Source organism: Centroberyx affinis, unplaced genomic scaffold (assembly GCF_046629955.1).
Source record: "Centroberyx affinis isolate AG114_WGS23_722 - 3 ecotype Tasmania unplaced genomic scaffold, CSIRO-AGI_Caff_v1 ptg001198l_1, whole genome shotgun sequence".
Taxonomy (NCBI): domain Eukaryota; kingdom Metazoa; phylum Chordata; class Actinopteri; order Beryciformes; family Berycidae; genus Centroberyx; species Centroberyx affinis.
Window position 1 is genome coordinate 429180 of NW_027279720.1, and position 14340 is coordinate 443519.

At 42.9% G+C, this 14340-nt stretch overlaps 1 protein-coding gene across 10 annotated transcripts in view; it reads left to right on the forward strand.

Annotated features, from left to right (window-relative positions):
- Nucleotides 1-13319: 13319 nt before the first annotated feature.
- The window catches only part of trim9 (tripartite motif containing 9), a 37251-nt gene continuing 36230 nt past the window's right edge, over nucleotides 13320-14340 (forward strand). For all 10 annotated transcript variants that reach the window (XM_071524485.1, XM_071524488.1, XM_071524484.1 and 7 more), the window contains exon 1: nucleotides 13320-14156. In XM_071524485.1, the coding sequence (XP_071380586.1) occupies nucleotides 13320-14156 (837 nt within the window). The remainder of the gene's footprint in view (nucleotides 14157-14340) is intronic.

The window sequence follows — 14340 nt, forward strand, 5'->3', positions numbered from 1 at the left end:
ATCTCACTGGGAGCCTCTCCAGCAGCATTAGATACACCTGTCCCATGGGATGAAAGCTACATGCAAAGGTTGGCTTATGCCTTCAAGTGTTTGTGTGTGTGGTTTTTCTGCTTGGATGTGTGTTTCATGCCTATATGATGCATCTTGGCCTGTGTGCGTATTTTTGCACATGATCAGTCCCTTCATATGTGTGTTATCATGCATCTGTATGTGTCTGTGAGGCTGTGTTTGTCTTGCTCTTGATGTGTGTGTGTGTGCATGTCTGCGTCTGTGTGTGTGTTTGTGTTTGACAGTCCAGTGAGCAATAAGAGATTCTCCCGGCTTGTCACTGCAGTGCTGTGAGGTTTTCAGAGCCAGCAAAGCCGCTGTGTCGCAGTGTGGAAGCGAGGCAGAGGAAGAGGGGAAGGGGAAGGGGAAGGGGAGGGGCGGATCTGTGGAGTGACGCGTGAGGAAGGAGAAGGCGCGGTTAAAACTGGATCAGTCGGACAGTGGGTCACTGGGCTGGGGAGCACCGCTGATTCTGCTGAGCTCAGCTTACACACTTAACACACGAGCAAGGGCCATGACGCCTCGACTCGACTCGACTTCCTATCCTCATCGCTGACAGCCGTAATCTTTATTGACACATCAAGACTAGCTCTGCTCTTGGGAAGAACATTAATTATTGCTTGAATAGACATTTAACTTTAATGTGGCATTAGCTCATAATGTCTGCCAAGGGTTATTCAGACTGAATTAGCTTATATTCCATGGTGTTTGACTGCTAAAGCCTGCATCAGAGAGTGTGTATCATCTGTGATCCTTTGGTCCACAGTTACACGCAGCTATTGATGCCAGATAAACACTTGACTGTTTCCCCAGGTCTTTGGTTTTGCAAACTCTTTAAATAAAATGTCCTCATATGCCTCCGTATATAATTTGTAATAGCAGGTCTCTGTTAGACTCTGGCAGCACAGATACACAGAAAAAACATTTTTGCAGAGATGACTAGCAGGGGAAGAAACAAGGTCAGTGATATTCAAATGAGACTGACTTCAGCTGTTGCTCTGGTTGTTTGTTTTATTGCACTGTGTGTGTGTGTGTGTGTAGAGTGAGTGTGCCATACAGCGTACTAGTGTGGCTACATCAAATGAAAAACAAATGCATTTTGTTTCGCGTGTGCTATGTTTGGTTTTTGCAAAGCAGCAGGGAGAGAGTCACTGGGGTTTTGCATGCTGTAGATTAGTTCAGGAGCGTTCTCGGTTAATAGTCTGCAGCCAGCGATGCCTCTCCGTGAAACTCTGTAAATGTGTCGGGCTGCAGCAGGGGAAAGCAAACTCCTCTGGTTCCTCTAATTGGATTTGCACGTGTGGAAGAAGGCCTGGATTCATTTGGAACAAAAGACTTTATTCTCCTCATCCTGCACAGTCCATCCTATTGTTCGACTTTTTTCAATTCCCCAACTTCCACACTTCAGCGGAGCCAAAAGCGCAGCCAAGCATAGGCTCACTCATTATGATAAACAGGTTAGGGAAGTGGACAGAGGATTGGCTCTGCACCATGGGGGGGAAAAACACAAATGTATAGAGAAAGAGTCTTCATAAACAACAGTCTTCAAGCACTGTCCAAACAGCCATGTTGTAGACAAGATGGTATTCACATTTGTAAGAATACTAACTTGCAGATTAATTGATGGATTCTCTGTCACTTAATGCTCAATACCCACATGACTTTTATGTTATCATAGCATCTACTGTATCTAGAGGATCAAACAGAACCTTTGTGTTGAGAATATAAAGCCAGTTAGAGCAGTAGCTAGGGTATACAGTAGGTTTTATTTTATATTTGTGGGGGAGCAGATTGCTGCTTCTCTCCCCTTACCTCACCTCCCACTATTACAGTAATAAGTTGTTTTACTACACTACAATACTCTTTGATTCCCCAGGGAGATGCACTAGAAAACACAGAATAGCCCTCTTTGCTATTTGCTATTACATAATTGCAACTGCAAGTCTGTTTGAGTTAATATTCTCACAATAATAGGACCGCTTATAAAAAGGGTTAGAACACTGTTTTGTTTTTAGTTAAAATTCAACAGGGATCATTCACCCTCCTCTAAATATTAAGGAACTGACTCCCCTATCTTCACACGGACTTAGGCCTGATGCAGCAACACTAAGAGCTCTGAGGATGAGGATGCCATTAACATTCACACATCCTCACATTAATGCTGACACTCCTCAGCGTGGATGGCAGATTAATTGCCAGTTCTGAAGGTGAATGCAGGAGGCGTTAAGCATGCATGACAATAAAAAGCAGCAAAACAAATGGCACATTATAATGGCTCTGGTATCTGATTAGCTGCTAATGGCATATTTAATGATGTGACCTATGAAATATACAGAAGTCGGTTCATTTGTGGAGCTAGAACGGAGCTGAAATGTTCTTTCTTAAGACCCTTTTATTCAATCTGAGAACACAAAAGGGGAATTTGGTTTTGAAGGTGTACTCAGAGGCAGGTGCTTCATGCTGCGTTGTGCTCCTTTGTGTCCATGAAAGATTTCTGTGGATGTACACCCGCACAAAGGCCACTGTTTGTGCTTCCCACTGGCCTGTAGTCTATTGATTTAAGTGTCTTGCTGCACTCTCTCAGGCCAGGTTATTTGATTGGTTAGACATTTATATTTGGATCTGTCCACACAGGCCCATGCTTTCCTGGAGCGAAATCGAATTTGTGGATGATATCTCCCAGGTCCTGTGGTGACTCAGACTTCAAAGTCCATTATTCAGGAATATTGCCTACGGAGCACTATGTCCCCCCCCGCTGTCAGGGATACACAGAGACAACAACTTGTATTGTTTGTACTCCTTGTAGTCCTATACTGCTAAAATACCAGCAGGCCCACTCGTATCCACCCCGAAAAATATTCTTATATAAGACGAATTTCCTTGTTTCTAAGAGTGTCCAATGCCCATGTATGTACAATCAGTCATGAGTCAGTGATAGATGATGCTCTCACGATGCTTTACTGGTGTCTGAAGAGGAAGGATTGCCGGAAGCAGTGGGATGAGAGGAAGGGCAAGGCGTGAGGAACCAGCATGAATAGCAAGAGGTGGGCGGCACATCGTAGCGTATCATTCAGACACACACACACACACACACCCACGACAGACACACACTCAGACACACATTCATCAAAACCCATAAAAATATCACACTTACGTGATGAGCTGCCTGCCTTAAGCAAAATCCTTTTCCTTTACAAAAATAGACCCCTCTTTTTGAAGAATTGTCTTTGGCTATGACGTAAAACGTGTCTCTTTTCATAGCATACCTCTCAGTATATTGTGTGTTAATGTAACACAGACTAGATATTTCTTTCTGTCAAGGTGCCAAGTACATTGTGCTCAAGAGATGGCATTCATATTAAGCCATTTATTGATTCACGAGGATGCCTCATTGAAGCAGCAAATATAAACTGCATCAATGAGCTGTGCCAAGAGAGTGTAGTGTTGGGAGCTTCTGAGACCGAATAATAAAGCTGGAATCCGTATCCGCCCCCTTTTTCAGCGGCCCGGGTTCTGGAAGTAAATTTCCTCTTCATTTTCTCCATAGACATTTAAAAAAAATCCCGATATAAAGAGTTTTAAGCCTTGAACCGAACCAACCAGCTACCAGTTGAATCATGAGCTTATAACAACAGATTTGAGAAAAAAATATGTATGAAAAACAAAAGTGTACAAGATGATGATTATAACTTTTTTTTTTAAGAGGAACTGAACTCATCCCATACAGTATTGTGAGTGACGTCATTCATTCCCTTTCCCTCATTTTCAACAGTAATACTAAATAATATATAATAATAAAATAGTGATTGCAGGTTTCTAATGATTTTCTCTTCTCCTCATCCCCAAAAACAGACTTCATGTCGACCAACCAGGTGCAACTTTGGAAGAAGTAACATTTGTATGATAACAGTGACATCACAGATTGGTGGGAACTTGTTAAAGCTCGTGGGTGGTGTTGTAGTTTACAAGGAACTCAGGAAAGAAAAACACAATTTCATAACAATGACGCTGAAATCAGGTTGACTCGCTTCTACAGGAACATATATACTTACATAGCTCATAATACTGTAAGTCTACCTCACACCTTTACTGTAAAAGGTTAAGACTAATAATCGTATTCTCTATACAGCTGTCCTGCAACCTTCTCAACCTTCCTGATGTCTCAATAAAGACAAAACTACTTCTCTCTCTCCTTTGGGAAAAACAAAACATCAAATTAAATAAAAGCTACATTAAAATAAAAGAAGACAACTAACAGCTTACATGTAGAAACTCCTGGTCTAACTCAGATGTACGTACCTGTCATGTAATATGGACAATAAAGGCAGGTGCGCATGAGCAAGTGAAATATGAATGAGGTTACTTCTGCTCCAAGAAAAGCACAAACCTCCATGAAGACAACCATTAGAGCTATATGTGGGTAAAATGTTGTCCTGTTTCCTGTTTTTGAGTGTTTCCCCGTAGTACACTGAGTCTAATATTAGTGCAGGGGAGACCTACAGTATGATAAAACTTTAAAATGCGTTTGACTTCCATCTGTCAGTGAGCCTTGGTGTACAGTTTGCAGCCCCGTAAAAAGGGAAGTTTTGCAACAAACTCAGCTGCCTCTGGCCCATTTAAAACTTCTATTCTGGGGTGCATTGCCTCTCAGAAAGGCCGGGAATAGCACCTTAAAGCTGTAGTGGGCCTGTGTAGCTCAGTGTGTAAAGGATGGCACCGACGGGATGACAGTGTTAGGGGCGGATTTCCATGTGTGTGGATTCAGGCGTTTTGGATAGGAGCGCCCACGAAATGGCATGGCATATGGAGTGGCACTGTAAATGTAAAGCTGGCGTATAAAGTGATGCATCATCAATAAGTCAGCAATGCACTCGAAGCAGCAATTATGCGGTAAACTACCAGACCTGCAAAACTAAATCTCTCATATAGTGCCTTATAGATAGGTAGATAGATAGATAGATAGATAGATAGATAGAGAGAGAGAGAGAGAGAGAGATAGATAGACAGACACACAGATAGATAGATAGATAATAAACTTTATTTATATAGCACTTTTCTTAACAATGTTACAAAGTGCTTTACCAAAGAAAATAAAACCAGACAAGGCAGATAAAATGAGAATAAGGCCAAAGGGCTTGAGCACCAAGGAAGTAAGGACAATAAAATGAATAAGATCAAATAAATAGAAGCAGTAGAAACAGTATAAAATAAAAACATACATCAAACATTTCCAAAGGCTTTCACAAAAAGAAAAGTTTTAAGTAGAGATTTAAAAGAAGCTAGATAGATAGATAGATAGATAGATAGATAGATAGATAGATAGATAATGTGAAAATAGAAGTGATAAAATGAGGTAAAGAGACAAAGAAACTGGTCTTGAGGTGATGCTGTTTATGCATCTGCATGGCTTCATGTTTTTCTTTGTGTCAGCAGCCTATGATCTATGCTTCCCACAAGACATTATTGCTTTCCGAGAAAAAAAATGTAAATTCAATCACGGCCTTCCCCCATTTAGCCTGCAAGCCCAGCGTCGAGACTTGACTGTTACCTTCGTAATCTCCTTTGTTGCCGGGGCGGATCTGCTGCGGGGCCGAGCCGGTTACCGCTCCCCAGGGAGCCGCTGTCGGGATCAGGGAGCCATCAATAAGCAAACCAGTGGATCAATGGTCACCAAGCCAACCTCTCTATCCTCATCCAGTGCGTGTGGGAGGTCTAACTCTTCGCCCTCTCAACGAAAAAGATCAGAGATTTACAGGGTGATTTGGGGTTGGCAGGCCATGAAATGGAGAGAAATTTAAGGAAGGAAGGAAGGAAGGATGGGAAGGAACAAACAAACAAATGAACGAACGAACGAGGGAAAGAGGGAAAGACTGAACAAACAAAGGAATGAATTTACAGTGTAAGGGCTACCAAAGAACACAATCAAGTAAAATTATGTGACGACAGTTGGGTAACACAGCACAGTTTGGACCTTAATTTACAGCGTATGCCCAAATTACTTTCACTGAACAGTATAATGGGAGAAAAACGGCCTCCATCTCTACGGGATTTGATATAACATGACTAGTTTTATGAGTTCAAATCCCAGGGTTTTACTGCATGGAGCGAGAGGGAGTTATATTTCACCGGCTGCTACGGAGCGGTCTTCATATTTGATAACGGTGTTTAATGGGTTTAAATCCCTGGGCTGCAGGCGGTGGCAGGAGGACCATTTCTCTCCTCGCAGCTCCTGATGGAGTTCCCGTGCTTTATGTCCACTGATGGATATTGCCATCAAACTTTCATTGGCTCTGAATTTATTTTTTCTCCTCCTCCATCTTTTTTAAGCCGGACCTGTGAAAGCAGCATGTCTCCTCTACTTATCTGGCATCTATCTCTTCCTGAAGAATAAAGACTGGTATTGGCAGTAACCTCATAGTCATTGTTTTGTTTTTTGTTTGTTTTTTTTGTATTTCATGTATTCTGGTGCTCCACTTTTCTCCACCTATTCTGTCTTTGCTAAATCTGATGTAAACAAAGGACTCCTCAGGCCAACAACAGTGCGTGCGGTAACAGGAGCCTTTTCCATTACTTTGGTCCCTGCTGGATGCTGGGTGGGGGTTGGGATGGTGACTGAATGTATGGATTGAGGCGTTGGAAGCACAAGCAACAATGGTGTCGAGAAAAATATGTTGCAGATGGTGCCGAATGTTTGTATAATATATGATTAGGAAGAAGAGAAGAGAAAAGAAAAGAAAAAATACATTGCAGATTCACCACCAAATGTATAGTATCCAATATGATTAGGGAGAAGAGAAAAGAAGAGAAGAGAAGAGAAAAGAAAAAATACATTGCAGATTCACCACCAAATGTTTGTATAGTATCCAATATGATTAGCGAGAAGAGAAGAGAAGAGCAGAGGAGAGAAGAGAGGAGGAGAGAAGGGAAGAGAAGAGCAGAGGAGAGAAGAGAAGAGAGGAGGAGAGAAGGGAAGAGAAGAGAAGAGAAGAGAAACAATGAAAACAATGAAAACTAGAAAGGCACTCGGAGAGCGCAGACCCCCGCCAAGGTTCGTGCTATTATTGCTTGTTCGTGAGTCGGATCTGGATCCGCTCCAAAATGTAATGGGTTCTTCCTTGGCCCATGCTACACCCTTCCACAAAGTTTCATGAAAATCGGGCCAATAGTTTTTCCGTAATCCTGCTAACAGACAAACAAACAGACAAACAAACAAACGGCACCAAAAACACAACCTCCTTGGAGGAGGGAACAATATGTTATATCCTTCTGGGAATCCATATGTACCTTGCTCAACACCATAACTCTCAATTTCCTTGACAATTCTTGGTTAGTTGGAGTATTTAGTCAGCGTATCAATCATTGGAGGAGATGGGAAAGGGGGGAGCTGGTCGATGAAACGGGCTCTACACTCTGGAGCCTTGCTGAATTATGTTACTCAACTGGAAGATCCCTAAAGACAGATTGATTTCTGCATGGCTCAGCTAATTGCCAAACTATGTGCCAAATATTTTGTATACATTACCCCGCAGCTGCTCAGCAACACATTAACACTAGATTGATGGCATCAATATTTTACTTTCCGAGCCCAATTCCTCAAGTTGCCTTGGGTTAAGAGAACGCTGACAAGTCCCCGTGCAACAGGAGAGCTGGGTTTAGTAGCAAATCCCCGACCCACTTAGAATAAAAAATCATTAGGCTATTAATTGCGGCGCGGTTTCCCTGCAGAGCCTGGGTGGTTTTGCACGGGAGAGGTGGAGAGCGGCGGAGCACGTGGAAACCTTGAATCTCTCACATGTCTCTTCAGCCGGCCCACACACACAATCACAATTACACTTGGTCTAGTGTCGCTCTTCATTAGCAATGCAGCAGCAGCGCATTGTCTGCTTGTTGTGTGGAAATTCACAATGACTTTGGCCTTGGCCCCACGCACAAGAGAGGCAGCGCGTACCATGCAGAGAGAAGTAATCATCAAGCACACACAAAGGAGCACTTGCATTAAAGCTGCAGTTTCTCTGCTTTGGCCTTCATGTTTTCACTGACAACATGGCACCATGAGGCAAAGAGCCAAGTCCAACTCAGCGGCTAGGAAACACATTATTACAGCATTCCTCTTGCCCTCTTTGCCTGCATGAACTTGCAATATTCAAAACACAGCATGCAAAAGAGATGAACAAACAATCAACCAGGCAACAACACAATTTCTCATCCACTCTGTGATTTCGCTGGATCAATAAAATGGTTCTCTGCTGCACAATCAATATTCCTGCGTGTCCTGATAACGAGCATTACTAATTTGTTTGGAAAGGGATTATGGCATTTTCCCTCACCGTGAATCATACGGTATTACAGGGTGAGGAAACAAGAGAGTGAATGTGAACTTGTATTTTTGCATCAGAGCAGCATAGTGAAAAGATTAGAAAAGCGGATTTGTGATCAGAAGGTCACTTGTCCAAAGACTGCAGGGAAAAATCGAATAGGCAAAGAGAATTAGAAATGGTTTGAGAAATGAGGAAAGTTATCATCAAGGTTCACATCATTACAGTAATCTGACTTCTCCCATTCTCACATCTAGAAATTTAAATCTTCTCCGTTTGCTGTGCTGATTGCAGGTGTTTGCTAGAACTTCTGTCCTTATACATCACAAGCTGTAAATCATTTAGCCTTTACCCTGTATGATTCTCATCCATCTGTGGATGGTGAGGTTTTTGACCAATAGGAGAATCTATGATTCGTGTCTGCCTTAGGCAGTGAGATCTGACGTAAATATCAGATCAAGAGTAGAATCAGGAAGGACAGGGGAAAAGAAAACTACAGAAAAACATATGGGTTCACTCACAATGTGCATCTGAAAGTGGGAGTATTTGTTGTGTTCTTTTATCTTTCTATTTCATTTCATTTGAACTGCACTAGTTTACTTTTTAAGTCTTTTATCTTTTGTATCTCTTGTCTGTACTTTTGCACTTTTTAATTGTAAATCTTTTACCTTTACTGTATTTTTATCACTCTGTAAAACACTTTGAATTGCCCCAGTGTATGAAATGTGCTATACAAATAAAGCTGCCTTGCCTTGCCTAGTCTCTTCACTATAAATTTAGACACTGCATTTTACCTAGGCCAGGTTTGTGAAACCTCTGTAATATGAAGACACTCCCCTTCCCTTCCCACTTCACATCCACCTTTTCGCATCTTTCAGAATAATGCACTGGGAAGGAGAAAGCGGCTCAAACTTGAGAGGAAAATTACACTTTAATAACTCAAGGAAAAACATCTCAACCTCGCATTTGCTGCCGTCAATTCTGGCGCAGACTGACAGTTAAAAAATAATAAATATGCGACATTATTGTGCCCACTATTTCCCTCAAGGCCTAATTTACTAATATTGCATCATGAAAATGCATTTCCCAGGTCAGAGTGAAGGGCACAGATGGCACTGAATCCATAAACACAAGTTCACGGGGGTTACAGGAGATGCTGCGGGGAAGAGATGTCAGGAAGTCAGCAGTGTAACTTTGGGCTTTCGTCACCCAAGGTGCCCGTTCTGCTGCAGAGAACCATACTAGCAGATGGTGATAATATGAGAGTTGTTGCATAAGGAAGTGTTACCCAAGGCTGACGTATGAGTAAGCCTTCGCAAGTTTGATTAAATAGTTCCCGAAGGTCGTGTTAAGCTACGAAGTTTGTCAGCTGCACATAGATCTAGATAGATAGATAGATAGATAGATAGATAGATAGTAGGGATGGGACGATATGCTTATCTCATGATACGATTCAATACGTGAGATGGGGTTCACAATTCGATACAACAGCGATACAATGTAATAAATAAAAGTTCAATGATAACAACAAAGTATGACTGTGCAGAATTATGTTTATTTCTGAGACACAAATCTTTCTAGCAATTAGCGATTGGCTGGCTAGAATGTAAACAACAATTTAAAAATGTCATGTACAACTACAGAAAATATCACGATTTATTTTTCTGCCCCACGATTTCGATGTATCGTCCCATCCCTAATAGATAGATAGATAGGTGGATTGATGGATGGATAAATAGAGAGATAGATAGATAGATAGATAGTGCAGTGTTACTCTGCACCAACAGCACCAAGACAAACTGCTGATCATTTATTATACATGGAGAATAGAGTGATTTCGATTCTATTTCTTATGCTGATTTCAACACAAAAACTTCAAAGGTTTTTCGGAGAGTACCCTCAAGTAAACACATTTGCCTCGCTGTAATTTTGCACCCGATATAGCCGTCCATTCCACCCAATTACAGTAACTTCATCCTTTAAAGAGTTATAAAATAGCAACTTTTCCGTAACAAAAACACGAGGCGCTTCTATTCATAGCTTGACAATACCACCACACTGCGTCCCATGGAGATTCCCATCCAGCCTGAGCCGCGAGCCACGGTACCGCTGCAGTCTGTGTACAGTCTCTTCACACAGAAGGCTTTGGTGCTTCGGGTCCCCGGTGAGAGAGAGAGAGAGAGAAATTGTGGTTAGAAGAGTTAATAGACTCCGTGCAACACACAAAGGAGCCTTTCTACCTTATCGATGCAAGGGAAGACTCCAATAAACTACGTGAGCTCCGAGCAGGCCGGTTGAACTGTGAGGTGAATGCTGCTTTAACTATAACTTTCCCTCTGTTGTGTATGGGATCCAGCCATAAAACATAATGAATTGATGCAATGATGGGTTTATCGCCAGCAGACTGTCTGGAAATTTAAGCGTCAACTGCGATACTGTTGCACTGCCACAAGCCAATTAGTCAGCAGCTATTTGCATTCGTCCTTATGGTGCCTCTGCAGCAGTTATAGCAATCCAGGTCACCAAAATGGCAGCTTAATCATGGTGGGACTGAGGAGCATTACAGGAAGCGATCACTGAAAAAAAGGGAAGAGAAATCTGTGAAGATTTTTCCTCCAGAGCCGCCTGGTGTGTCGGCCCTGGCAGGAGGAGAGTGCTGGCAGTGAAACAAAAAGAAAAAAGACGAAATGGAGATTTAGCAGGATTGGCCGCGCGTCTGCTCCAAGGCAGCAAACAGGAAGGCGCAGAGTGCCCCCACACTGAGGAGATTACATAGAGAACAATGTCATCATGCTGGGGGCGTCAGCAAGCAGGCATCCAAAAATATCTGCTGGTCCTGTTATAAACATTTGCTTTGAATCAGCATTATACGTATTAGGTAAAATCCAGGAAAGTACTCATATTGGAATAGAAATAATGCCATTTCCTGGATGTTTTCATCCAGTCTTACCATGAGTGCATACATTCTTCAAACCCCTAACACCTTGGCAGTGTTACAGTGGCTCCCCACTGAGCAATACAAGACCACTATTTGAGGTTTTCATGTGACTATCATCCACAGCAGTGATTCTCAACCTTTCTCATATCAATGACCCCTAATTTAGTACACATTAGACCCCCATTTGATGAGATTTTGTCTCTGGGACCCAAATCTGGGAATATTTGTATTGCTAGATATGATTTTGTCCAGAATTCTGTGACTATCTATATTGTAGGAAGAGAGATGACAGTGAAACTATGATCAAAACAGTTCTACATTTTCTAATTGTGTTAACTTCTTGTTAAAGAGATAATGGTGAAGTTTTACAATTCATCAATTTGCTGGGGACCCCCTGGAACCCAACTCAAGGACCATTGGTGGTCCCCGGACCCCACGTTGAGAACCACTGATCTACAGCATGTATATCTTTACATGAGAACCATGATGGAAATGAATCTTTGGCTCAACAGTGACATCCTCTATGATTTATGCTTATTTAAACTCATCAAATGAAATCAAGTAGTTTATGTTGTCTAGGTGGGGAAATGAATGTACAGATGAAATGATGAAATCTTGTCATGTTTCTATTGTGAAAACATTGTCATCATCACACTTGGCATTGGATGTGTTGCCAACCAGACATCCAAAATGTATTGTCCATTTGTACAATTTGCTTATTACTCTTGCTACGACCATTTGCTTTGAATCAACATTATTATCAGTCTTCATGAGATTATTCACATTTCTGCTGTGATGTGTTCATTAGCTTCACCAACTAAGTTTTCATGCTCAGGACACATTGTCAATCTAGGATAGCCTACTGAATGCCTGAAAGACTATAATCAGTCTTGCACCTTACCTTTATTAGACAAAGACACAATAATGTTTTCTTTCCATTTCAAAACTGCTATACAGAATATGTAAATGCAATCAGACTGAGTGCCCTTAAATTGCCCCCTTTGGGTCTGAGAAAAAAGACATTCTGTTAAATGGGATTACTTTGTTTAATTTCCCTATCAAGAGCCTCCCTGCTGAAGACTAAAAGGGGAGCGCACGTTGCCATGGATGCTTCAGAAATGTCTGTGGTATTTGACCGTATAGAAATGGAGAGCCGTGGATACCGAGCGCTCCACAGCAGAAACACCCTTTTTTTTTTTACAACGAGGGCACCAGAGGGCTGCTGCTTTCTCTTATCTCACAAGGTGTTCCTTCTTCCTTCTCAGGTTTTAATTTTCTGTCCGGAGGGATTCTCCTTGCTGCTCCAGCAGCTGAGATGAGAAACCTAACAGACAAAATCCTAGAAGTTTAAACTGGGCAACAAATATGCAAAGCCCTGTGTGTTTTTATGCAGATCCTTTGACAAGCTTAGGATAGTCTTTTCTGTCAGCCATCAGACAACCTGGAGCCAAAACTAAATATCCATATCCATGACAGAGCATGTTATAAAAATATATTTTCCATGTTGTTTGTCTTCATCAAAGCTAGGGCCTGGGTGCTGTTAGCTCTGCATAATCACATTTTATTCATTTATTCCTAACCACATCCTACATTGGTATGCAAAGAACAGTATCTTTTCCTTCTAACATAATTCCCTCATCAGTTCAATTGGTCTTACATGTTTGTTATCTAATCAGTGTCAAGGTATCTGTTGTTCAGTATCTAACAGTAGTTTACTCCCAGAGAAGCTCATTTACGGACCTGCAGTCACTGACAGTTGTATTATCCAATGGCTGATGCGGATTTCCCGGAATCTGCTGATGCTGTTTGCCTATTGGTGAAGAGTGCGTGGTATCGGTTAGTCTGCCTCCTCGGTGCTGATGCCTTTCCTCTCGTCAAGGTTGCACTTGCATTCGCGGTTGGACGCGAGTGGAGCGCTGTTTACGCACACACAGGAGCCCCATCGTACGCGGCTGCTGTAACTTCTACTGTTTATATTCACACGCCGGAGAGGAATCTCTCACCGAAGAGGAACAGCCATGGATGAAATGGAGGAAGAGTTGAAATGCCCTGTTTGTGGGTCTTTTTTCCGGGAGCCCATCATACTGCCTTGCTCCCACAACATTTGCCTGGCTTGTGCTCGGAATATCCTTGTGCAGACCCCCGACGCCGAATCTCCACAGAGCAGCCGAGCCTCCGGGTCCGGGGTCTCCGATTATGATTATCTCGACTTGGATAAAATGAGTTTGTACAGTGAGGCGGACAGTGGCTACGGTTCCTATGGGGGCTTCGTTAGTGCTCCGACCACCCCTTGCCAAAAATCGCCTAACGGGGTGCGGGTTTTCCCCCCGGCCGTCCCTCAGCCTCCGCCGCAGCACCATCTATTACAACAACCCGGCTCCTTACCGCCTATTCCCCGCAACTCCTGCATCACTTGCCCGCAGTGTCACCGCAGCCTTATCTTGGACGACCGGGGGCTCCGCGGTTTCCCCAAGAACCGGGTGCTGGAAGGGGTTGTCGACAGGTATCAGCAAAGCAAAGCGGCCGCGCTCAAATGCCAGCTGTGCGAGAAGAGTCCGAAGGAGGCCACCGTGATGTGCGAGCAGTGCGACGTCTTCTACTGCGACCCGTGCCGCCTGAGGTGCCATCCTCCCCGCGGTCCTCTCGCCAAGCACCGCCTGGTCCCCCCGGCGCAGGGACGGATAAGTCGCCGCGCCAGTCCCCGCAAAATTTCCACTTGCACAGAGCACGAACTGGAGAATCTAAGCATGTACTGTGTACAGTGTAAGATGCCCGTGTGTTATCAGTGTTTGGAAGAAGGCAAACACGGCACACATGAAGTCAAAGCTCTAGGCGCAATGTGGAAACTGCACAAGGTACGTGCGTAAAACGGTTCTGTTGCGCAAAATGTATGTTGTCTGTGTAGGCCCTTTTATATGATATGATTTATCATCTACTGATATGATTTAGCATCTGCTGAGTTGAGCAACAAGTAAGCCTTGCTAATCATTAGTACAATTTCGTCAACTCCGCTATGCTCTATCTGGGCTCGGGGAATGT